Genomic DNA, 24,116 nt, shown 5'->3' on the forward strand with positions numbered 1-24,116 from the left:
AAACAGCATGTGTGTTACTGTTACATGAGAAACTATCTGTTCTGTAAGCCTTCACCTGAAGTACAATAAAATATTAAAAAAAAAAAAAAAAGAGAGAGATGGAAGGGAAAACAGTTTTGCTAAGGGTGGCAGCCTGCAGCCCACAATCTGAGTTGATGGACAATCCCATAACTGGGATTCTCTAAGGCTTGAAAAAGCCAATTGCTTTTGTTAGAAAGGTCTGGCAATCTACTTGTGTAAGAATAAATCCATTGCCATTTAGTCAATTCTGACTCATAGCAATCCCATGTGTCTGAGAGACCAACTGCACTCCATAGGGTTTTCAATGGCTGTAATCTTACGGAAGTAGACTGCCAGGCCTTTCTTTCATAGTGCCACTGGGTAGAATCAAACTGCCAACATTTTGGTTAGCAGCCAAGTGCAAACTGTTCCAATTACACACACACACACACACAAGGCACACAAAAAAGTTGGAAGGACATACACCAGCTGTCAAGAGTAATCACCTCTTGGGAATGGGACTACAGGAGGGACTTGTATTTTCTACAGCTCTGCATTATTGCATTTGTTACAATAAGCATGTGTTATCTTCTTTTCCCAATTTTTTTTATTGTGGTAAAAATATAGACACCAGAACATTTGCCACAACAACTCCCATATTTACGATTAAATGATACTGATTACATTTTTCATGTTGTGCCACCATCATCGCTATCCTTTTCCAAAATAGTCTACCACTTTTAACATATAAACTCAATATCCCCAAAACAAAACTTCCCCTTTCTCCCTCCCTCCCTCCATCCCTCCCTCCTGCCTTGGTAATCATTCGGTTTGTATATATTTACTTACTTCATGTAAATGAGATCATACAATATTTGTCCTTTTGTGACTGACTTATTTCACTCAGCATAACACTTTTAAGGTTCATCCATGCTGTGGCATGCATGAGAACTTCATTTCTCTTTATGGCTGCATAATATTTCATTGCATATATATATATACACCACATTTTGTTTACCCCTTCATCTGTTGGTAGACATTTTGGTTGTTTTCACCTTTTGGCTATTGTGAATAGCACTGCAATGAACGCTGGAGTACATATATATGTCAGTTTGTGTGGCTGCTTTCAAGTCTCTTGGGAATATACCTAAGAGTGGAATTGCTAGGTCATACGGTAGTTCTATGTTCAACTTTTGGAGGAACCGCCAGGCTGTTTTCCACAGTGGCTGTACCATTTTATATTCCTACCAGCAATGGATAAGGGTTCCGCTTTTTCCACAACCTTACCAACACATCTTGTTTCCTTTTTTTTTTTGGTCATTGACATTCTAACAGGGATGAAGTAATATCTCATTGTGGTTTTGATTTGCATTTCCCTAATGGCTCATGGAAACCCTGGTGGCATAGTGGTTAAGAGTTCAACTGCTTACCAAAAGGTCGGCAGTTCAGATCTACCAGGCACTCCTTGGAAACCCTATGGGGCAGTTCTACTCTGTCCTACAGGGTCACTGTGAGTCGAAATTGACTCAACGGCAACTGGTTTGGGTTTTGGTTTAATGGCTAATGACATCGAGCATTTTTTCATGTGCTTGTCGGCCATTTGAATAATCTCTTTGGTAAAATGTCTACCCAAGCCCTTTGCCCATTTTTTGATTGTGTTGTCCTTTTGTTGTTAAGTGGAAGAAGTTTTATTTATATATTTTGGCTATTGGGCCTTTATCTGATATATAGTTCCCCAAAATTTCCTCCCAGTCTGTAGGTTGTCTTTTCACTGTTGATAAAATTCTTTAATGTATAAAAGTATTTAATTTTTATGAGGTCCCATCTATATATTCTGTCTTTTGCTGCTTGAGCTTTTATCATATCTAATAATCTATCATTAAACACTAGGTCCCAAAGCCTTGCCCCTACATTTTCTTCTAAGAATTCTATGATTTTAGTTTTCACATTTAGGTCCTTGATCCACTTTCAGTTGGTTTTTGTGTACAGTGTGAGGCATGAATCCTGACTGATTCTTCTGCATATGGAAAACCAATTTTCCCAGCACCATTTATTGAAGAGACTCTTCCTTCCCCTATGAATGGATTTAGCATTTGAAAATCAGTTGACCATAGATGTATGGATTTATTACTGGACTTTTAATTCTATCTCATTGGTCTATTATATCAGTACTGTGCTGTTTTAATTACTGTAGCTCTGTAGTATGTTTTGAAATCAGAAAGTGTGAGTTCTTCTATTTTATTCTTCAAGATTGCTTTAGCTATATTCAATGTTCCTTGCTTTTCCGTTTCTCAAAGAAGGCTGTTGGAATTTGGATGGGGATTGCATTGAATCTATAGATTGCTTTGGGTAGTACTGACTGACATCTTAACTATATTAAGCCTTACAATCCATGAACATGAAATGTCCTTCCATTTTTTTTTAGGTTGTCTTGTTATATGGAGAAGAATATTTAGTAATGTTTTATAATTTTCTGTGTACAAGTATTTCACCTGGTGTCATAGATTGAATTGTGTCCCCCAGATATATCTGTCAACTTGGCTGGGTCATGATTCCCAGTATGGTATGATTGTGTACCATTTTGAAATCTGATGTGGTTCCTTACATGTTGTAAACTCTATCACTATGATGTAATAAGATAGATTAGCGGCAGTTATACTGATGAGGTCTACAAGATTAGACAGTGTCTTAAGCCAATCTCTTTTGAAATATAAAAGAGAAGTGAGGAGAGACCCATGGGAACCTCATACCACCAAAAAGGCAGTGCAGGGAGCAGAGCACGTCCTTTGGACCTGAGGTTCCTGCACAGAGAAGCTCCCAAAGGAAAACTGACGATACCGACCTTCCTCCAGAGCCGACAGAGAAAGCGTTCCCCTGGAGCTGATGCCCTGAATTTGGACTTGTAGCTTACTGGACTGTGAGAGAATAAACTTCTCTTTGCTAAAGCCATCCATTTGTGGTACTTCTGTTATAGCAGCACTAGATGACTAAGACACCTGGTTAAATTTATTCCTAAGTACTTTATTCTTTTAGATGCTATTATAAATGGTAATGTTTCCTTAATTTTCTTTTCATCTTGGTCATTGATGACATCTAGAAACCCAACTGATTTTTGCATTTTGACCTTGTACCCTGCCACTTTGCAGTATTCATTAATTAGTTCTAATAGCTTTCTTGTTGAATCTTTTATTATGAAAGAATGAATTTTGTCAAATGCCTTTTCTGCATTGACTGAGATGATCGAGTGGTTCTTCTTGTTTATTTTATTAAAGTGATTGATTGATTTTCTAATGTTGAACCACTCTTGTATTCTTGGGATAAATCCCACTTGATCATACTGTATAATCCTTTTAATATGTTTTGAATTTGGTTTGCTAGTATTTTGTTAAGTATTTTACATCTATGTTCATCAGGGATATTGTCTATATTTCTCCTGTGGTGTCCTTATCTGGCTTTGGTATCAGGGTAATGCTCACCTCAGAGATTAAGTTAGGAAGTGTTCCCTCTTCTTCTATTTTTTGGAAAAGTTTAGGTGGGATTAGGGTCACTTCTTCCATAAATGTGTACTACTATTTTAATTTAAAGAGTTTTTTTTAAGTTTTAAATTATTCTCAAAGCAAAAGTATACTAAATTTAAATTTAAAAATAAAAATGCCATGGCCCTTTTAGCAAATAAAAATTATTTATTCACCACTTATAATCACACCATTTTATGTAAAGCTACAGTAACTTCCATTATTTCACCACAAAGGATTCCCTTTCCAGATATATTTTATTGCCTCTTGTTCCTCTCTCCATTTTGAAAGATTTGGTCCATAAAAGCAGCCTATATTCGTTTAGTAATGATTCTTCTCGGTTATTCTGTAACTGATGGGATAGTTAAGCTGTTACTTGGAGCTTCTGAATGTACGTATATCAAGTTCAAAGGGGGCAAACATGACATTTTAGTTAGTTTCTGAAGTCCTATCTTCAATAAATAGATGATTTTCCATTAGGTGCAAGTAAGGATTTAGTAAACACAAAGAAATAATCTCTACCACAATCTGATGTTTCAAATTAGTAAATTAATAATTATATTAAAACATTGCTGCTATTATAATTCTTGGTAACTTATCCCATGGATAAATCAGGAAAAAGGCAGAGAAGGAAACTACATGCTGGATATATCTAGATAAGAAAATCTGACCCAGTTTTCAAAGAAATTCTATTTTATTGGATGAGCAAATTGACAGGCTCCTGGTGGGCCCTGTTCTCTGTCTTTAGTCGCCTTTCCCATGAATGGAATTGTGATGGTCTACTGTATCCCCTGTAGAGAGTTACTAAGATAGTCCATCTAAGTAGCCCGATGGATGCTGATATTTTCCAACTACCAGCATTTTTGTGGGGATTACAAAATTACTTTGAAACTTGGCTTTGTTTTACACTAAATAAGACTGACCATAGAACACACAAAGATATTTCTTTTCAGGCTGAACAAAAATGCACTTTACTGAATACTAGTCTCTGTGTTTGTATATATATCTTTCTCAGGAAATCTGTATGCCAAAATTTATCACTGAATTAGCTGTTAATAATCAATAGTAAGCACCTATGTAGGATGTTAATGCTCATTGATGAGTACTAAGTTGTAATCATTAGGATTTATTTTGTTGAGTGAGGTGTGTTAACATATTTGACACATAATTTTCTCAGCAGATTCTAACTTTTCAAAATGTTAACATCTGTATTATTTTCAGCTTTAGAAAATGTCTAGTACCATAGAACCTTGGCATTTTAACAGGCAAACACTTTGAGAAAAAGAAATTTCTGCTATGAAACCACTATTAATTACCTTTGGAAAAACACCAGTCCTCCCAAGGCATGCCTCTCCCCTTCTCACCCCAAGTCATGGTAAGCTGCCTCTGCCTGGTTCATGAGAATTGGACGTCACTTTTTATGCCCTCTGGAAGAGTATGATTAAATTTCAGTTTTCATGATGGGACCCTGACCTGCAGAAAGGTCAGGTGATTTACGTAAAGTCACGTTAGGACTACTGTGAGACACAATTTACATGGCTTCCAGGGGGCTGGGCCTGCAGGTGAGAAGTAACATCCTTTGTGGCCATCTCCTTCCCTGCTGCTCTGCTCCCTGGGCTGCAGACCCTTAATGAAGCAGTAGAATATGAGCCCTGGCCTCAGACACAATCACAAGAGAAATTTTCTTCAGCTCTTCTACCTCATCATCTTGGTGTACAAGCTGATTGTGGAATCAACTAAGAGCTGGTTAATCAGATTATACAGTCATAAATGTTCTATTAAGATCTAACCAAAATCATCAATGCAACTTACGTAAGGATGACATAATCATTAGTAAAAGTTTATTAGGAGGCCAGAATTATGTGTAAGTGGTTTCCATTTACAACTAAACAACTGCAAATTAATCTAAAAATAAAGCACTGTTTTACAAAAAAAGAACTCTAAGCTGTCACTCTTCTTAAGACACTTTCAAATCCTGGAACAAAACTTGCTTATATCCTGAATTGGACAAGACTAGCAGATCTCGGCCCTTGAGTCTTTGTATTCTTGATCCAAATTGGAAAGGTGCATGATTTTTGAAATATTCTGGACAGTTTGGAGCTCAAGTAGCCTTATCTAAATTAGTGCTACCATGTGGGCCATAGAATGCCTGTTCTGTGAGCAAAATGCATCCAATGTGGCATAAAGTTAACTACTGGGAAGGCATCTACATTCAACTTTACACAGAAGTGCATTGTACTGTGCTGTGATTTTAAAGGATTAAAAACCCCACATACTTATGGTTTCATCCTTATGGAAGTGTTGGCTCTGAGGTAGGCACAGGAAGTAACAGCGCATCAGCCACATAATCCAGTCAGCATCTACTTTTTAGATGATGATTTCCAATAGAGACAATCAAAATGCTAATAATTAAGAGATGAAAGGGGAAAACAGCACCCACGTCACATAAATGGCTGCACTGAATGGCAGCCATGACTGTTTTTCAAAGAGTTCACTCACAAGGGAATTTAGTTCAACTTCATATTATGTCTGGAAAATCTGCCAGATATTCCTACAATTATTTCTGTCACTAAGAATGTTATGACAGGTATGGAAACACACACAAACACACACACACACAAGCAAGGGAAGTCAGGGATCTTGGCATCTTGTACTTGTGAACTGGCCACTTTCTCCATGTCACTGTCATTATTTTCTTAGATTATGACTGTGAACATCGTGCAGGAATGCCCGTAACAGAATTGCATAAAGCTCCCGTTTCAGAATAGTTTGTCAGAAGAGTTGAGGTTCATGTATAAAACTGTTTTATACAAGGTCCCTAAAAAATACTGATTTGATTGGATGCGACTTCCAGAATCAGCAGCTGAGTGCTTAACTATTGTCACCAGGGCTGCTTAACTTGCCTATAAAACATCTAAACTTTGTTTTATTTGTAGACAGATTTTTAATCACTGCTTCCATTTCTTTAAGAGTTATACGATTTTCAGTCTTTCTCCCCTTCTTTTATCAGTTCTAATATTTTATATTTTCCTAGATATTTGCCCAAATTGTGGGTATTTTTGATAGTATTCAATTATCTTTAAAATCTCAAATTTATCTGTATTTCTGTCTACTTTTATAGTAGTTTATTTGTATTTTCTTTTCATCAGTCTTACCAGAGATTTGTCTTTTTTTTTTTTTTTTAAAGAGCCAACGTTTTGCTTTATTGCACTTCTCCCTACACAACAGAGATTAGATAAACTATAATAATGACCAATTTATGGATCAATCTTATCAATATGATATTAAGTGCAAAAAAGTAAATACCAAAGTTTCTATAATTATTGACACATAGGGACTAGGAATTTCATATCATGACAAACTAGAAACAAACAAACCCAAAGATGCAAAGTTGTGTTTATATGTCTAGTTGTAAAATTTCAATCAAAAGATTGTAACGTTTCTCCATGATATTAAAGTGGGTCAAAGTCAACCAAGAGTTTGAAGCTATTGCTAATGTTGAATTAAAAAACCCAAGAGTGTGAAAATGATGTATTATTATTGAGGTTACAAAAAAAAAGAGTGGGTCATTTCCATTTTAGCTCAATCTTCTATCTTGTGAAAGACAGCCCAGGCATGGGCACCCCTCTCCTGCAGGCTCTTGTCCATAGGTCCTGTACTGTCTGGGGCTCCCATGCACCTTTGCTAACGTAGTGCTCCATGCCTGGGAGGAAGTTCCACTACCCGTTTTTCAAAACCAGTCTAAGTGCCACTTCCTACATGAAGCCTCTCCTGATCTCACCAGGAAGTGATTTCACTAGTGGACATGGTTTGGTGTGTCTGGCTTATCTCCTTCAACACATCAAGCTCTCTGAGGACAAGACGGTGTCTAAAAATCTTTGTATTCTCCCTAGTGTCAAACATCAGGCCTCCAATCCAACTCCACAATTGAATAAACATTTACCAAGTTCCTAGCATGCAAAGGTTTCTTTCTAAGAGGTGGGATATAATACAGATATCTAATACATTTTTTGCTTAAACTTCCTTTAAAAATTATTGGTATTAGTTTCTTAAAATGTATTCATTACATTTCTGAGTTCCAACTAGGATTAGTGGTGCTAGTTAGCAAAATAACTCAAAATTTTCCTATAGCACCATATACTACACGATCAAAAGACAATTTTGACCCAAAATGAAGTTTATATTATGGACAAGATTTTCTATTAATTTAAGGAAATGTGTAATCCATTTCAGATTTTCATCCGGAAGGACTGAAAGCATATAATGCTTTGGCATTTGTAATATTCCAGCTATATGAAAAATTCTATTTGTATATTACATATGGATGTGAACACACATTCCTATACCAAACTATAAATTCTAATCTTGAGAAAAAATATATTTCATAAATATGCAAGTTTTTAAAATTTTCAATAATATTTAAGTTGCAGAATAGAAATGTTCCCTGAAAAAAACAAAAATCATATTAAACAGCACCAGTGATTTCATTCTATTGTTACAGTCGTTTTGTGTGGTGAAAGGCCAGGGAGAACACCAATATTTGAAGTGCAATCTTTCTTGAAGGTAAGAAAAATGTGAACATTTAGGAGCATTAAAATCAGCAATACCTTCACAACTGATGTGTTTAATGCATCCTTAAAGAGTTACTCACAGAAAATCCAAACGAAATTCATCATTTATGTTAAAAGTTGTATTGTATTCATTTACCAAGTCTTATGTTGGGACAAAAAAAATGCTGAGGAGAAATTAAGACAACCACTTCCCTTCGTTGCCATGTTCCCTTCCTGTCAGGAGGCCAGTGGCCACCAAAGCTCCAGGTGTGGGGTAGGGTGGAGGTGGGGGACCAGTAACTGCATCTTGCTGCGTGGCAATGTTATTCTTTTACCAATATTCTGAGTTTAAAAAAGGCCTATAACAATGGCAAAATGTGTTCAAAGTTCTAGAAAAAGGATTGGAAGACTTTTGCTTGAGGTGTAAGTTGGGTACCTTCTACATGACATGCTTTAAAAAAGATTAACTCTCTGTACGCCTTCAGAGAAAGTAGAGATGTCAAGGTCTGTACCTGCTTCTCGGCTTGTTTCAGAAGCTTCCGGAACCTCTCATCCTCCAGCACACCCCGTGGGAGGTCAGTCTCTCCTTGAGCTTTCAGTTCCTCCAGCTTTTGCCGCAAGCCCCTCAGGGCCTGTAGCTCATCATTGAGTCGACTCTGTCGGGTCAGAGATGCCTGAAGATCCAGTTCTAAGTCTAGAGATGTACGCACTGGGCATTCCTGTGCTGTTCTTCTAAGGACTGGCTGGCAAACAGTCTGGACAGTTAGAAAATGAAACAAAAAAATCAAGAACAACATCAAAACACCTTTATGATGTTGGCAGTCATTAGCACTGATCACCAATGTTCTGTTTTTCCTTCTTCCTGGCACATAACAGGATTGCACTTCCCTGCTTCCATGGCTGGCCTAGAGACTTGCTTTGGCCAATGGAGGCTGAGTGAGAATGACGTGTGTAACTTCCAGGCAGAAGCCTTTCAAGCCCTGTGTGAGATCTGCCTAGTTGCCGTTCCTATTCCAGGATCAGAAGGCTCCAGAGATGGAGGCTCCCTCTGCCTGGGTCCTGACTGAGAATAACAAGGAGGAGAGCATCCAGCCAACCTGCAATGAACAAGTAGCTAAGCAAGAAACAAACTTGTGTTGTTCTAAGCCACTGAGATTTTAGAGTTGTTAGTTACCACAGTAGAGCCTAGCTTAGTCTGACCAATTCACTACACAAAGCTGGCCCTATGTGAAAAGCAAATGAATTTCTAGAAACTTATATTTCCTCCATTTCAGGATACATGATAACTTTATCCCCACAGCTTATGCCCTCATGCCAGCCTGAATGTAGCTGGTCAACAGGGTTAGATTTTGACTCTCTTCTGTGATCAATATGCTTCAGTTTCAACTCATTCTTAGATTCCACATTATCTGAAATCTACTTCTACCACTGACTCACTGATGCCAATCTTATCCATTTATCAAGAAATAATTATTGAATATGTATGAATAAACATCTGCTGGGGGTTTGCAGGCAAAACACTAGAAAGATAAGACAATCTCTGACCTTGAGGACTTCAATTACAGAATAGTATAATCACAGTAACCAACAGTAAGCTGTGAAGTAGTGCCTGTAAGTGCCACAGAAAGTCAGAGAAGGGAGAGATCATTTAGGGCTGGGTCAGACTCACTACTGGAAAAAAGGAATTTAAACTAGGCTGGGTCAGACTGCCCTGGTAGGGCAGTGGTTAAGAGTTTGGCTGCTAACCAAAAGGCCGGCAGTTCAAATCCACCAGCTGCTCCGTGGAAACCCTATGGGGCAGTTCTCCTCTGTCCTACAGGGTTGCTATGAGTCAGAATCTACTCGATGACAACGAGTTTAGTTTTTTGGCTTGGGTTAGACTGCATAAACAGAGGGGAACAAGGAGGGTATTTCTTGCCTAGAATGTTGGCAGTGGGAATGGAAAATAAGAGATTACTAATAAGAACTAGTACTATTTGCTATAAGAGAGGAGGAACTCAAACTTGACAAGTATTCTACTTTGAAGATCTAGAACAATGGTGGTGTCCATGACAGATGGGAGAGGGCCTGTCCGTCTCTCTTATTTCACAGCCTTAGACCAAGTCGGAATAGCTTTTAATGCCTCTTCCTAGTCCTCTGTCCAGTCCAATATATATTGCACATTCACTAAAAACCTATGTGCTAGCCTTCTGCAACGTTCTTATTACCCGTTGCCATTGAGTTGATTCCGACGCATAGCAACCCAAGAGGAGAGAGTAGAACTGCCCCCTAGGGTTTCCAAGGCTGTAAATCTTCATGAACTACCACATCTTTCTCCCGTGGAGTGACTCGCGAGTTTGAACCTCTGATGTTTTAGTTAGCAGCTGAGCACTTAACCACTGCGCTACCAGGGTTCCTAGTCTTATTAGGTTCCCTTTATTCAACCTTTGCCCTTTCTAACAAACTCTATACACAGCAAGAATCATTTAGTCAAACATTCTCTTTGATTTTATTTCTCATTTTTCAGAACCAGAAATCCTTCGTAGTTGTGCTGCACATGGAGACCTTACAAGGACTCAAATGTGCAGTGGGATGCTGGTAAATGGTTAACAACTGGCTCTTGGAGGCGGAAAAGCACTGATTTGTAAGATTTGCCAATTTCTATGGTGTAAATACTTCCACTGCAACCATTTTCAAGCTATCAATGTGATCACTTGAATGTGGAGTTGGGAAAATATGCACCATCAATTGGCTCTCACAAGCTGCTATGAGCAGGCTCCAACACCACTGCCAATGGGTACTCTCTCACCTACTAACTCATATCCCTGGCACTTCTCTTTTCCAGTCAGGTAAACCTTCTACTGATCTTTGCAGAGGCTTTTGTTCTCTTACACCTTTATACTTTTTTCAGTTGTTGTTGTTGTTGGGTGCCGTCGAGTTGGTTCTTACTCATAGTAACCCTATAACACAGAGTAGAACTGCCCCATAAGGTTTCCAAGGAGTGCCTGGTGGATTTGAACTGCCAACCTTTTGGTTAGCAGCTGAGCTCTCAACCACTGTGCCACCAGGGCTCCTCCTTTTTCAGTTATAACTCCTAAATCAGAACATCATTCCCTACTCATTTCTACCAAACCACATATCTGTCTACTTTAAAAACCACTCAGGAAAAAAAAAAAAAAAAATTATTCTATACATCGTTTCAGGATTAACCTTTGTCAGACTCAAGTAGTTCTAATAACTAAGTTTTTCAATAATCTAACCTTTTTCCAGCTCCACTCATTTCATAAACACTTCCAGGTTAAAATTTCTTTGAAGAGTCCTGCCACCCTCTAAAAGAACATGCTGTTTAAGAAGGCATGTGACCTACATAACGAGTTGAGAGGCGTTTTCATCCAAAATGATGGAAATTTAGGTGCTTTTAGAAGATAAGGTTTGTTCATCTGAAAAGGTCACCTTAAAATTTCATAAGAACGCTTGAATGCTAAATAAATGCAGCATTATCTATCTTACAGTTATAGTTAACAAAAAAAGAAATGTGTTTTTACTACTACCAAGTTACCAAGAAGTTGAACCAGGGAACCGAACAGTGCCTAGTCATGCAGCTAGCACTTTGCACATAGTGGCATGCAACCAGAGTCAGTGGTGAAGACCATGACTCTAACTTATCTTTCCACTCCTCCCTCCCAATCTTCCCTGCACAGTGCCTGAGCTCAGCTGAGCCTGATCACATCTCACCTCCAAACGTGTTTCCCTGCCCCTGTGTTATTCCATGATACCTACTGTCGGCACCCAGCATCCCCCCTCACTCCCCAACAAAAGCAACCATTTTCTTTTGAAACTTAATTAAGCACCAAAGTCACAGGCCTGCCACAAGAAGCCTTTCCTGACTCTCCCAACCAGATGGGTTCATTCCCTTCTTATATCCCACCACGCTTTTAATCGTCCAATGTGTGCCTCTGATTCTCTCTTCCATACTGCAAACTTCTGAAGGCAGTGACTTGGTCATCTACAGAGTTTTGCACACAGTACTCTGTACTTAGTAAACAACTCATTTTATACTGGAATTAATAATAGTAAACAAATAACTTTTCCATTAGTATTTCTGCTATTGGTAAGTAAACAAACTAAATTTCCAGCCTTAATTATCACAGGTTCCAAACCAGTGGTGAATGAATGGTCTCAAGCACATCTTTTTTCTCTCTCTAAAACTGACAAAACGTTTGAGTCTGTGTAAATCACAATAGCTTAATTCAACAACCTGAGCATGGAGCACTGACATTCAACAGTCCTAGTATTTATGTCTCACAATTCATGATTCTGGACTGGTCTAGAAGAGCGGGATGTTACTGAGGGAATACATACCCTTTTAACCCTCAAACTGCGCCGTTCGCTGGAGTTTCTCACAAAGAGTGACTTTTTAGCCAGAGTTGAACTGTCACTGTCACTCCGACTTAACTGTCAACAAAGGATAAAAAAAAAAAAAAAAAAAAACAAAAAAAAAAAAAACCACATAACAGAATGTAAGTTTTGAATTGAGAAGTTTATCAAATAAGCAGGTAGTGATAATATGAGTTTGCTACTTTAAGAAAATCCTCTAAGACAAGTAAAAGTTTTCCTCTTTCTATGCTATTCTTAAAAAAGATTGTTAGAAACTATACTTTTGGCAGCAGATATCTGAAGTCATGTGTTAAGATAATTATACATTTTTTGAAATAAAGTTACTCTTTGAATTTTTAGCTGATAAGCAACATTCTAAAAAAGACTTAAGTCCAAAGAAGTATACTTGGTCAGATCTTTAAATTTCATTATTTTGCCAAATAAATGGCACTAGAACCAATAAGACATTAAATTTGGGGGAAAAAAAAAAACACTACATAGAACCATTAGAGTGTGATATATATATTCTGTAGCATTTCTAGCAGGTAGGCAGAATTTAAAGTTTCTCTGTATGGTCTTTGTCATTAACAGGCTCCTCACTAGCAGGAAGGGAAGCAACTACAGTTCCTGGCGTCTCGTTATGCGTGCTGTCTGCCTCACCCTGCAGATATACTGGCTCCGCTCTCCTGGAGAAAAGGTCTGTGAGCGCACTATCACACTGCTCCTCACAAAGGGATGTTGGCGAGAGCTCAGGCCGCTGCAGTCTTTGGGGCGAACCGCCACACTGTCATTAACTGCTTCATCAGTATTTGTCTCTTTATCAACCTACAAGAGAAGTTATTAGTTTTTCAGGAGTGGAGAGATGTGCATACATTTATGCTCATTTCTTCTAAGTAACAAAGAAATAGCTAATCTTACAATAGAGACCCATCTAGCACTAAGGCCACTTCTGAGAGAAAGGCTTCGTACTATAAAACATGGTATTTCTGATGGGAAACTGAGAAGAATGATTTTCTACAGAGTTCTCAGAAGTTACCCACAGTAGGTAGGATAACATTTGTCCCACAACACTACCCAAAATGTAGGTGCCACCTCCAATAGACTAGACCTAAAAATAAAGCTATAGATTTACAAAGTGTAAATGTTGTTCTATAAAAAAATCCTATTTGGGAATATTTCATCATTAAACATTATTCAACTTTTCGATTAGTTTTTTTCAGAATAAAGGATAAAAGTAATTAAATATAAAAAAAAACTCATTGCCATCGAGTTGATTCTGACTCATAGTGACCGTACTGGACAGAGCAGAACTGCCCCCACCATGGGGTTTCCAAGGAGCACCTGGTGGATTTGAACAGCCGACCTTTTGGTTAGCAGCCATAGCTCTTAACCACTATCCCACCAGGGTTTCCGTAATTAAATCTAAGAAAACGGAAATATACTAAAAAGTTGCAGATTCAAATAGAATATGTAATCATGCATATATGAATGTATAACTGCTATGAAGCAGAGTTTAGATTTTTATTGGATCTTTGGAAATGTAACAAAAAATAAAATTTAAGTAAAAAAGGAAGTTTCTCAAATTACAAACTCAGAAGGCACAGGCAGATGTCTATTTTTGATCATAGTTGAGCCTGATTCCAAACCTGTTTCTCACACGCCTTTGTAAAAGGAAGTCCTCAGTAAGGGTAAAATATTCTTTTTTCTCAGGAAAAAGAATTGGAATTTTCTAAACTCTATTACCAACATCCCAAGCATGCCAGTGTCCTCAAAGATTAAAAATGCTCTCCCCACGCTGGGAATGGAAGTCTCAACATGCCTCTCACTCAACTAGCAGAGTTATCTGCTTAATATCTTAGTTGGCACCTGCCTTACCCAAGTCATCTGCTGCCTTCCAGAAGAGATTTCAGTCAGAACACCATCCGACCAAAAGGAACTTTAAATGTTTACTTCATGTTTGAAACTTAAATAAATTACAGTATTTATTGAAACTTGGTACAATTAAGTAGTCATCATGGTGTTGTCTAGGAAATGCAGAAAATATTTTTAATATTCATAGAATATTTACAGCAATCTAAAGGAGCGCTATTTCTCTTCTTATATGAAATGTAATTGGAGAACTAGTATTTGGGCTTGTTTAAAATTTTAAAGCATTTACAATGCTTCTTACTGTCCATTGCCACAAATGGCCTTTCATAATCAGCTTTTGGGACAAATATCTAACACTGAATTATACTAAAGAGATAAGCACCTCCTCAGACTACATGCTGCCTATAGATGTGTTTTAGGAGAGTACATGTGAAAACAATCACCAGGGTGGGCACTTCAGCGGGTGACAGAATCCCAGGGTCTTTGGCACCGTCATTTTCTTTCCTATTCTTGTCTTCATTCATCTCAGACACACTCGTTTTTGAATTTAAGTCTCCTGTACAGCTACTACCCTCTGGCAATTTAGCTTCAGTCCCTTCTTCCGTCACAATTTCATCAGAAGCCTCTCTTAGCCTTGTTGACCTATGGTGAAACAAAATAATAAAACAAAACGTACTTCAGGTCAAGCGGGGGGGCTCCACAAAGAAAAGTACAACGTGGGCATGTTAACCTGTTGTCTGGGCAATGGATAACAGATTCAATATAATGATTTCAAGACATTTCTTTGTCTAAAACTTTTAACCAAATGTCTCATTCTCACTTGACTATCTAGCAACCTGTAGCAAAACCACTGTAATTTGGTACTGACAAACACATGAAACTTGATGTAATTTCCAGATGTTAAAATAGAAATATTCTGAAAATCACATGTGAAGTTAAAATACTGATGCTCACTATGATGTAAGTTGGTATTAGTTGTTCATTACTGTAAAATTAATCATACAACAGAATGGAGTGACTCTCAGCCAAGAGTAGATAGGGACGTAAGGATTAATAATATCCATTTATTGACATGCTTGCATTCTACTAGGGGTAGAACCTTGTGAAAAGGAGATTTACTACTGAAGTATCAGAAGACTCTTAATGCCACATGATGTAATCTTAACAAAATCCATGGCACAGATACTTTACAAGTGGTGCCCCAGAATATAAATATGGTTTGTAATCTGTATCAACTGTATTTAAAGAAGTAAAGTACCAGGGTGGTTTAGAACATCTCATGCTTTGTTGAGTTTTCATGTTCTGTGAATGAAGCATACTTACCATTGATAACTAAGAGCTTTAATTGTGATTGGTGACATACTGACAGTTGGCACAGATGAGCTATTAAATGCCTAGCCATGAAATGCTCACAAGGGAAGATCAGCAATGGATAACATGACTCATAAATCCCTTTTATACAGACTAAGTATTTTTTGAAATGTGGGTAAAACAAGTTGTATTCTACATGCAAGAGAAATGCTTAGTATTTAAAATATATTTGTTTTGCAATGCTGTGATTTTTATTTACAATAAAGGACTTTTGATAAGGACAAAGTATATCTGTACCTTTCTGCATCACTGTAGTAACTGTTCCTTCTAAATCACCATGGCTGTATTAATGATTTACCTTGCTACTCTGAATTTGTAAAAACTCATATATACATATACATACACACAAACACACACCTACATGCTATATATGTATATGCATATATGTGCTAACAGTAATTCAAACATAACAGCTTAAGAATCTGTACATACAAAATTAATCTAAGTGGTTCATACATATACGTCAACAACAAGCACTGACTAGAATTTGTTATTACACAAAACAGTGCAAACCAGGAAAGATAGCTCTTTATCCATATATGAATCTGGATAAAGTTATGATAACATTTTTTTCTTTTTTAAGGATGGGATATGGATAAGAGAAGAACAGAAAAGAGTAAGGAAGATGAAAATGGTAATAAATAGAGAAATGACTACTTAGAAGACGTTTTAGAAATATCTGCTTTGACTTATCAGAGACTAAATGGTATGTCTGGTAGTTTAAAGAAAAAGAGTCAGTCTTTTCATTTGTCTATGACTCTAGAACTACCATACCATTCAAATTAGATATCTAGACTTGAAAAAAAAAAGCTCAGAAAATAGTGTTGAAAATTACTGAAGTAAGAACAAAGAATCTTACTAATGTGTTAACTTTGCCTGTTAATTTTGCCATTACCTCCTTCAACTTGCAGATGCTCAAGGACAGACTTTCTCCTATCCACATTCTCTAAAGCCACACTGTTTTGCATAATGCCAGAAATAAGATATGAAACTATAAAAAAGTTTCCCTGGAAGTTTCTTATGAGAAACTAAACTCATCCTCTTTGAATTCTCAATAGCAAAAGGAAATAACTGCATTACCAATCTCCATTTGGACCCCTTTGCTCTTCTTCTTGCCCTGGTTCCTCTTCCTCTTCCTCTTGTGCTAGTTCTTGTTCCACAGCCAGCAGCTCAGCTGATGTTCTTGCAAGTAAGGCTGACACTGCATCCTGGAGAATGTAAAACACATAGCAATTTAACATCATATGCTTGGAGAAATTGTTTAAAAATTTATCAGATGGGAAATCATACTTCCAGTTGTGAAAAATAAGCTTCCATCAGACTCAATTCTCCTGCTGAGAACAAATATGAAAACTGGATAAAGCAAAATAAAAAAGTAAAACACAAAAATCAAAGAAAACCCCCCAGCTATTTTAAGGCAACTAAGAGCAATAAGGAAATTCTGGTGGTGTAGTGGTTAAGTGCTACAGCTGATAACTCAAAGATCAGCAGTTCAAATCCACCAGGCACTCCTTGGAAACCCTATGGGGCAGTTCTACCCTGTCCTATATGGTCGCTATCAGTCAGAATCAACTCGACAGCAACATGGTTTTTGGTTTAACAGCAATAAAGGCAGTCAGGACTAGAGGACCAAGATCCCAAGGAGAAGGGAAATTCAATGAGGTGGGGCAACCATCACTACTGCTCTTTTCCCTTGGGGACATGTGTCAGTTCTACTGGTGGGGCATTCAGGCTTAATACATCTTGGCTGCTCAAAACTGTGGTAGTGCCACTAGGATGGGAAGACTAAAACTGAGTTAAGGTTTACCAAGGTAGTTAGCATGTAAGAGGTCAGAGAAAATGAACTGCAAAGTGAAGCAAATATTCTGTGTGATATTCCCTTATAGGCATTTGCTATTCCTAAGCAGTACACGTACAGAACAAGAAGTGAGAAAGTAAGCAAAATCGGTTGCTAAGACACTAAAACAGCAAGCAGATAATTTCAGTTGTCTCATGGTCCTAGATAGATAAAAATTGGAATTTAGGTCCCTCAAGTGATCCAGGTGACCTACTCATGTTATAATCTGCCTGCCAGAAAAATATTAAATCCCTGCTGGAGAAAGATATCAGCCAGAGCCTCTACAATTCCTCATACACAATACCCAACATTCCATTAGAAATAGGACCTAATAACCAAAAGTAAAGAGAAAAAAATAGACAACAGAGGCAGATCGACAGGTTATCCATATACTGGAGTTATCAAAGAAGGAATTTAAAATTTTACAATCAATATGTTCAAGAAAACTAACGAAAAGATGGAGAATTTCATTAGTACAAACACAAAGAAAAACTACATTAGGTAAATTAGAGTGAAATTGTTAAAAAAAAAAAAAAAAGAAAATCTTAAAGGCAGTAAGAGAAAAGACCTATCTTTAACAATCAACAATTAGACTGACCTCCAACATCAACAGAATCAATGGAAACAAAAAGACAAAAGAAATGGTATTTTTAATGTGTTCAAAGTAAATAACTGCGTACGTAGAATTCTATAGGCAGCAAAAATGTCCTTCACAAATGAAACTGAAATAAACACATCAACAGATTAAAAAAAAAAAAAAAACCTAAAGGGAGTCCTTCAGGCAGAAGGAAAATGACCGAAACGGAAGCACAATAATGAAGAAAGAAATAAAATAACCCTAGAAAGCTAAATATATGCAGAAATTTAAATGAACATTGATTGTCAATAAAACAATAGTAATAATGTTTTGTGGGGTAAAAAAATATATGTAACTGCAATATATGACAATAATTGCATAGAAAAAGTAAAGAGAATAAGTGAGGCTGAAGCCTTTAAAATCCCTGTACCGTCTAGGAAGAAGTGTTAATAAAGGTAGATTCTAATAAGACAAGGATGGATCCTATAATCAATCTCCAGAACAAGAACTGCAAAACAAGAAAAATGACCGTATTACTAATAAGCTAATAGATTAATCCAAAAGAAGGAAAAAAAGAACAAAGATGTGACTAAACGAAAACAAATAATAAGATGATAGATTCAAACCCAAACGTATCAGTAACAACATTAAATATAAATGAACTAAATATACTAATTAAATGATGATTATAAGACTGGATAATAAACCTAAAACCAACTATATACTGATTACAAGCAACACATTTAAAATAAAAGAATTTAGAAGGTTGAAAGTAAAAAGATGGAAAAAGATAAACTATGTAAACACTAACCAAAAAAGGCTGATATAGCTATACTAATATCAGACAAAGCAGACTTTAAAACAAGAAGTATTACTAGAGATAAAGAGGGACACTTTACAATGACAAAAGATTCAGTTCAACAGGTAGCTACAACACAATGCTAAATTTATATTCACCTAATAACACATTCACAAAATATATGAAGTAAAACTAACAGAACTGAAAGCAGATTTATCTGCAATTATAGTTGGAGATGATAATATACGTTGCAATAACAGACAAAACAAACATAATGAAAAATCAGTAGAGATGTAGAAGATCTGAAAAACAAAATTAACAAACCTGATCTGCAGAATACACATTCTTTTCAAGAACATATGGAATGTTTAACAAAACTGACCACATGCTAAGCCATAAAGCAGGTTTCAATATTCTGTATAATTAAACAGTATGTACTCTGTTCTCTAAAAACAATGAAATAAAACTAGAAATCAATAATAAAAAGATAACTAGAAAATCCCCCACCCTTTGGTAATTGTCTTAGTCATCTAGTCCTGCTGTAAGAGAAAATACCACAAGTGGATGGCTTTAACAAAGAGAAATTTATTTCTTCACAGCAAAGTAGGCTAAAAGTCCAAATGCAGGGCGTCAGCTCCAGCTTTCTCTCTCTGTTGGCTCTGGTGGAAGGTCGAGAAGCTTCTCAGGCACAAGAACCCTGGGTCCAAGGGAAGCGCTCTGCTGCTCCTGGTGCTGCTTTCTTGATGGTATGAGGTCTCCAAATCTCTGCTTGCTTCCCTTTCCTTTTAACTCTTGTAAGATAAAAGTGGTGCAGGCCACACCCCAGGGAAACTCAGTTTACATTGGATCAGGATGTGACCTTAGTAAGGGTGTTAGAATCCCACCTTAATCCTCTTTAACATAAAATTACGAAGTGGAGGACAACCACACAATACTGGGAATCATGGCCCAGCCAAATTGATACACACATTTTTTGAGGGACATAATTCAATCCGTGACAGTAATTAAGTAGATACACCTCCTAAAAAACAAAAAACACAACAAAGAAAAAAAAATCCTCATGGATCAAAGAAGAAATCACAATGGAAAATGTAAACTATTTTTCATTCAATGACAGTTTGGTTTTTTTTTTTTAACCAAAATTTGTGAAAAGCAGCCAAAGCAGTGTTCAAAAGGAATTTTTTAGTACTAAATGTATACACTGGGGAAGAAGACTGCAAAACAGGTATTTAAGCATTCATCTCAAAAAGCAGAAAAAGAACAGCAAATTAAAACCAAAAAAAGTAGGAACAAGGTTACTAAAGAAAAGAGCAGAGATTAATAGTGTAGATGTGAATTTTAGAATCTGAGGTGCTGGCTATCTGAATTAGGTGACTTCAGACCTAAATTAAAAAAAAAAACTCCTTGTGAATTAAACTAAAATTTTTATTTCTACTCTTCTATAGAAATCATTCAGTCTTTTGTCAAAATTTTACTGCTTAAAAAACAAAAGGAGAGTGCTTGTTAAGAATGTTTACACAGCTGGCCCCAGAGATGGCTCCACGTTCAACAGGAGGGTAGGAAATAAGACTGATAACGTTAAATGAAGTTAGAACCTATAAATACCTTTATAGCCAAGATAGGTAATATATCAAGCTTCAGTTCCACGTTCTGACTTTCAAATTAATTTTCACTCACCAAGATTTTTATGCTGTAGTTCTGCTAGTTCTTTGTAAATCTGAAACTAAGTACAGACTAAGTTTGTTAAAATGAGGCAGATCACAGTTGTAAAAGTCTTGGCCATCTGTAACACAAAGAGTTCAGAGACTCAAGGTTTAACCTATGTAAAAAAACTTATTATCCCAACCACTTTGCAGAAATTCACTGGGAATACCTGGGCCCTAACTCGCTCCCTCTTAGCCGGGTAAATGATGTTTACATTTTAAAGGTTTTAGATTTGGAGATAATTTAGTCTTCATTCTTTCCTAACTAATGGTCCATTTTAAATTTCAAGGACTCCAGTTAAGTTGACTGAGCCTGCAATCCACCACTAAACCCCACATCAAGAATGTCTGTGACTTCCAGGCAACATAGTGCTATAGACAGAAGCACCACACTGTACCTCCACAGCAAAGATCCAAAAAATGAAGTCAAGCAGAGATAAACGTCAATCCTGAAACCCTAAGCATCAAATGAAGAGATAAGGAACTCAGCCAAGAACTGAATGGAATAAGAAACCGGCAGAGAACAGACAGCGAGGAAAGATACACGCAGAGGTCCCCTACCAGCTAACGCAGGACGGATCCGCCATCTTAGACTCCTGTCAGAGATCGGCAAACACGGGGTATAGGAAAGCAACCTCATGGAGCTTCCAGCAAGAGACAAAACAACCAGTAACCAGTAATATATGCTTTCCCACCATCCCACCTTTTTTCACCCCCACTCGGTCTCCTCTGCTTCCTGCGGCAATTCCCACCCCCCACCTTTCTTCACCCTCACTTGGCCTCCTCTGCTTCCTACGGCCACAGTCTCTTGGCTGGGAAGCACTGGCTTCACCCTGGTGCTGCTTGGATTCCACCTGCCAGCACTGGCTGGCTCCATGAGTGCCATTTGTTGGTTGCTGCTGTTGCTTTTTATCACTTCTTTTGATTTCCTCCATATCTCTCACCACCTCCCCCTCCTTTTTGTCAAATACCTGGCTCCGTGTGCCATCTTCTCTTCTTCCTGAAAGGCTGTGAAACGCCGCTTAACTGTGAAAATGCTCCCTGGCCCAAGCCGCCACGCTAGTGGGATCCCTGGGGCTTTTGTTTGTTTTGATTTGTTATGTTTTAATTTGTCTGTTTTCTTCTCCTTTTCTCGGCTTGGGAGCCCCATCTATCCGGGCAACTGTGCAGCTTGGGAGCTACTCCCTTAGTCTGCACAGATGCGCAGTGGGATCCTTGGGGGCATTTCTTTCTTCTTATTTGTTTTTCTTTGTTTTCTTTTTTTCTCCATTATTTCTTTCTTTATTTCTCAGTTTCTCGTCTGTCTACACTTTCCTTCTCTTCCTGTCTCCTGAACACCTGGCACTGTGTGACAGCTCTACGCCTTCTAGCCAGGCTGTACTTCACGGCCTGTGAACAACTTTCTGAGTACTCACAGACGCACTGGTGGGATCCCTGGGGACGTTGCATTTTTATTTTTTACCTAATTTTTTACTCATTTTCTTTTACCCTTTTTCTTTTCTTTTCCCTTTTTGTTTTTCTCCATTTCTCAGTCTCTCATCTCCCCACTCCAACGACAACTTCCCTTAGCACACTTTTTCACTTCTTTGTATGTTTTTGGCTCCTGTTCCTCTCTTCTCTTATCCATACCCATCTTAGCTCCACACATTATGATCTCCCACCTCCTTCCTGCCTACATGCACTGTGCGCTGAACATCGCACCCCCAAGCAGCACAGGCACAGCTGACCGGAACCTGCCCTGCGCTGATTCCTGGCCCGCCCTGCTGGCCCAAGTATGTTCCACAAACAATCCATCCTAGCAACTCTCCTTCAGCTGGACCTGACCTGTTGTACCATACCTAAGCAACTGACCCTGCCCATTGGAGAAGAAGGTGAAAAGTATCATGCCAACAGACAAGCAAACAACAAAGAATGCACAGCCCGCCTGCTCAGATGTAACCAAATAAAAAAGCAGGACGAAACAAACAGATCTACAATCAATAAATGAGGAAAATAACTACTGAATGTCCCGAAGACAGCAAACAATATCAAAACATATACAAAAACAGGACAGGATGGTTCCAGTAGGCGTCCAAAATAAAACACCAAATGACCTTCCAGTAGAAGAAAAGACACTAGAACTACCCGATAGGGAATTCGAATCTCTAATATACAGAGCTATCCAAGAGTTGAAGGAAAAGGAGACAAAAATGAGGAAAAAATAGACAAATTCATGGAAAAGGTAGACAACTTCATGGAAAATACAGACCAAAAAATAGAATAATTCAGGAAAATATTACAGGAACAAAATGTCAAAATAAATTCACAACTAGAAATCATAAAAAAACAACAATTAGAAATCCAAAAGATAAACAACAAGATTTCAGAAACGGACAGTGTCATAGAAGGGTTGAGGAGCAGGTTTGAAATGATGGAAGACAGGAGCAGCGAAATTGAAGACAAACACTTGGATGCAACTCTAAGGAAAAATCAGAAAAAAGAATGAAGAAAAATGAAGAAACCCTGAGAATTATGTTAGATACAATCAACAGCAAAAATGTATGAGTGATCAAAGTTCCAGAACTGGTAGAGAAAACAGAAAACACAGAGAGGATCATTGAAGAACTGCTGACAGAAAACTGCCCCAATATCATGAAAGATGAAAAGCTGACCATCCAAGAAGCTCAACGAACCCAATATAGGATAGATCCCAAAAGAAAATCACCAAGGCATATCATAATCACTAAAACCAAAGACAAACAAAGAATCCTGAGAGCAGCTCAAGAAAAACAAAAAGTCACATACAGAGGAGAAACAATAAGACGAAGCTCAGATTAATCAGCAGAAACCATGCAGGCAAGAAGGTAATAGCATGACATATATAAAACCTTGAAAGAAAAAAATTGCCAGCCAAGAATAATATATCCTGCAAAACTCTTGCTCAAATATGATGAAGTTCCTCAACATAATAAAGGGCATCCATGCAAAACCAATGGCCAACATCATTCTCAATGAAGAGAGGCTGAAAACATTCCCCTTGAAAACAGGAACAAGACAAGGATGCCCTTTATCACCACTGCTATTTAACACTGTGTTGGAAGGCCTAGCTAGAGGAATAAGGTAAGAAAAAGAATAAAAGGACATCCAAATTGTTAATGAAGAAGTTGAACCGTCCCTGTTCACGGATGATATGATACTATACACAGAAAACCCTAAAGACTCCACAAGAAAACTACTGGAACTAAGAAATATTCAGCAGAGTGACAGGATCCAAGATAAACATACAAAAATCTGTTGGATTCCCATACACCAATAAAGAGAAAGATGAAAAGGAAATCAGGAAAACAATACCATTTATAATAGCCGCTAAAAAATAAAATACTTGGGAATAAATCTAACCAGGGATGTAAAAGACCTATACAAAGAAAACTACAAAACACTACTGTAAGAAATCCAAAGCAATCTACATAAATGGAAAAACATACCATGCTCATGGACATGTAGACTCAACATTTTAAAAATGACAATTCTACCCAAAGCAACTTACAAATACAATGCAA

General features: G+C 37.5%; 1 protein-coding gene across 1 annotated transcript in view; it reads right to left on the reverse strand.

Moving 5' to 3' along the window:
* Positions 1-24,116, reverse strand: part of WWC2 (WW and C2 domain containing 2) — a 339,751-nt gene that overhangs the window by 19,908 nt on the left and 295,727 nt on the right. The window contains exons 17-21 of the mRNA XM_004389676.1: positions 16,742-16,869; positions 14,734-14,932; positions 13,082-13,246; positions 12,407-12,499; positions 8,578-8,820 (exon numbers count right to left, since the gene is read on the reverse strand). Of these exons, the coding sequence (XP_004389733.1) occupies positions 8,578-8,820; positions 12,407-12,499; positions 13,082-13,246; positions 14,734-14,932; positions 16,742-16,869 (828 nt within the window). The remainder of the gene's footprint in view (positions 1-8,577; positions 8,821-12,406; positions 12,500-13,081; positions 13,247-14,733; positions 14,933-16,741; positions 16,870-24,116) is intronic.

The sequence above is a fragment of the Trichechus manatus genome, unplaced genomic scaffold, assembly GCF_000243295.1.
Source record: "Trichechus manatus latirostris isolate Lorelei unplaced genomic scaffold, TriManLat1.0 scaffold00254, whole genome shotgun sequence".
In the NCBI taxonomy this organism is placed as follows: Eukaryota; Metazoa; Chordata; class Mammalia; order Sirenia; family Trichechidae; genus Trichechus; species Trichechus manatus.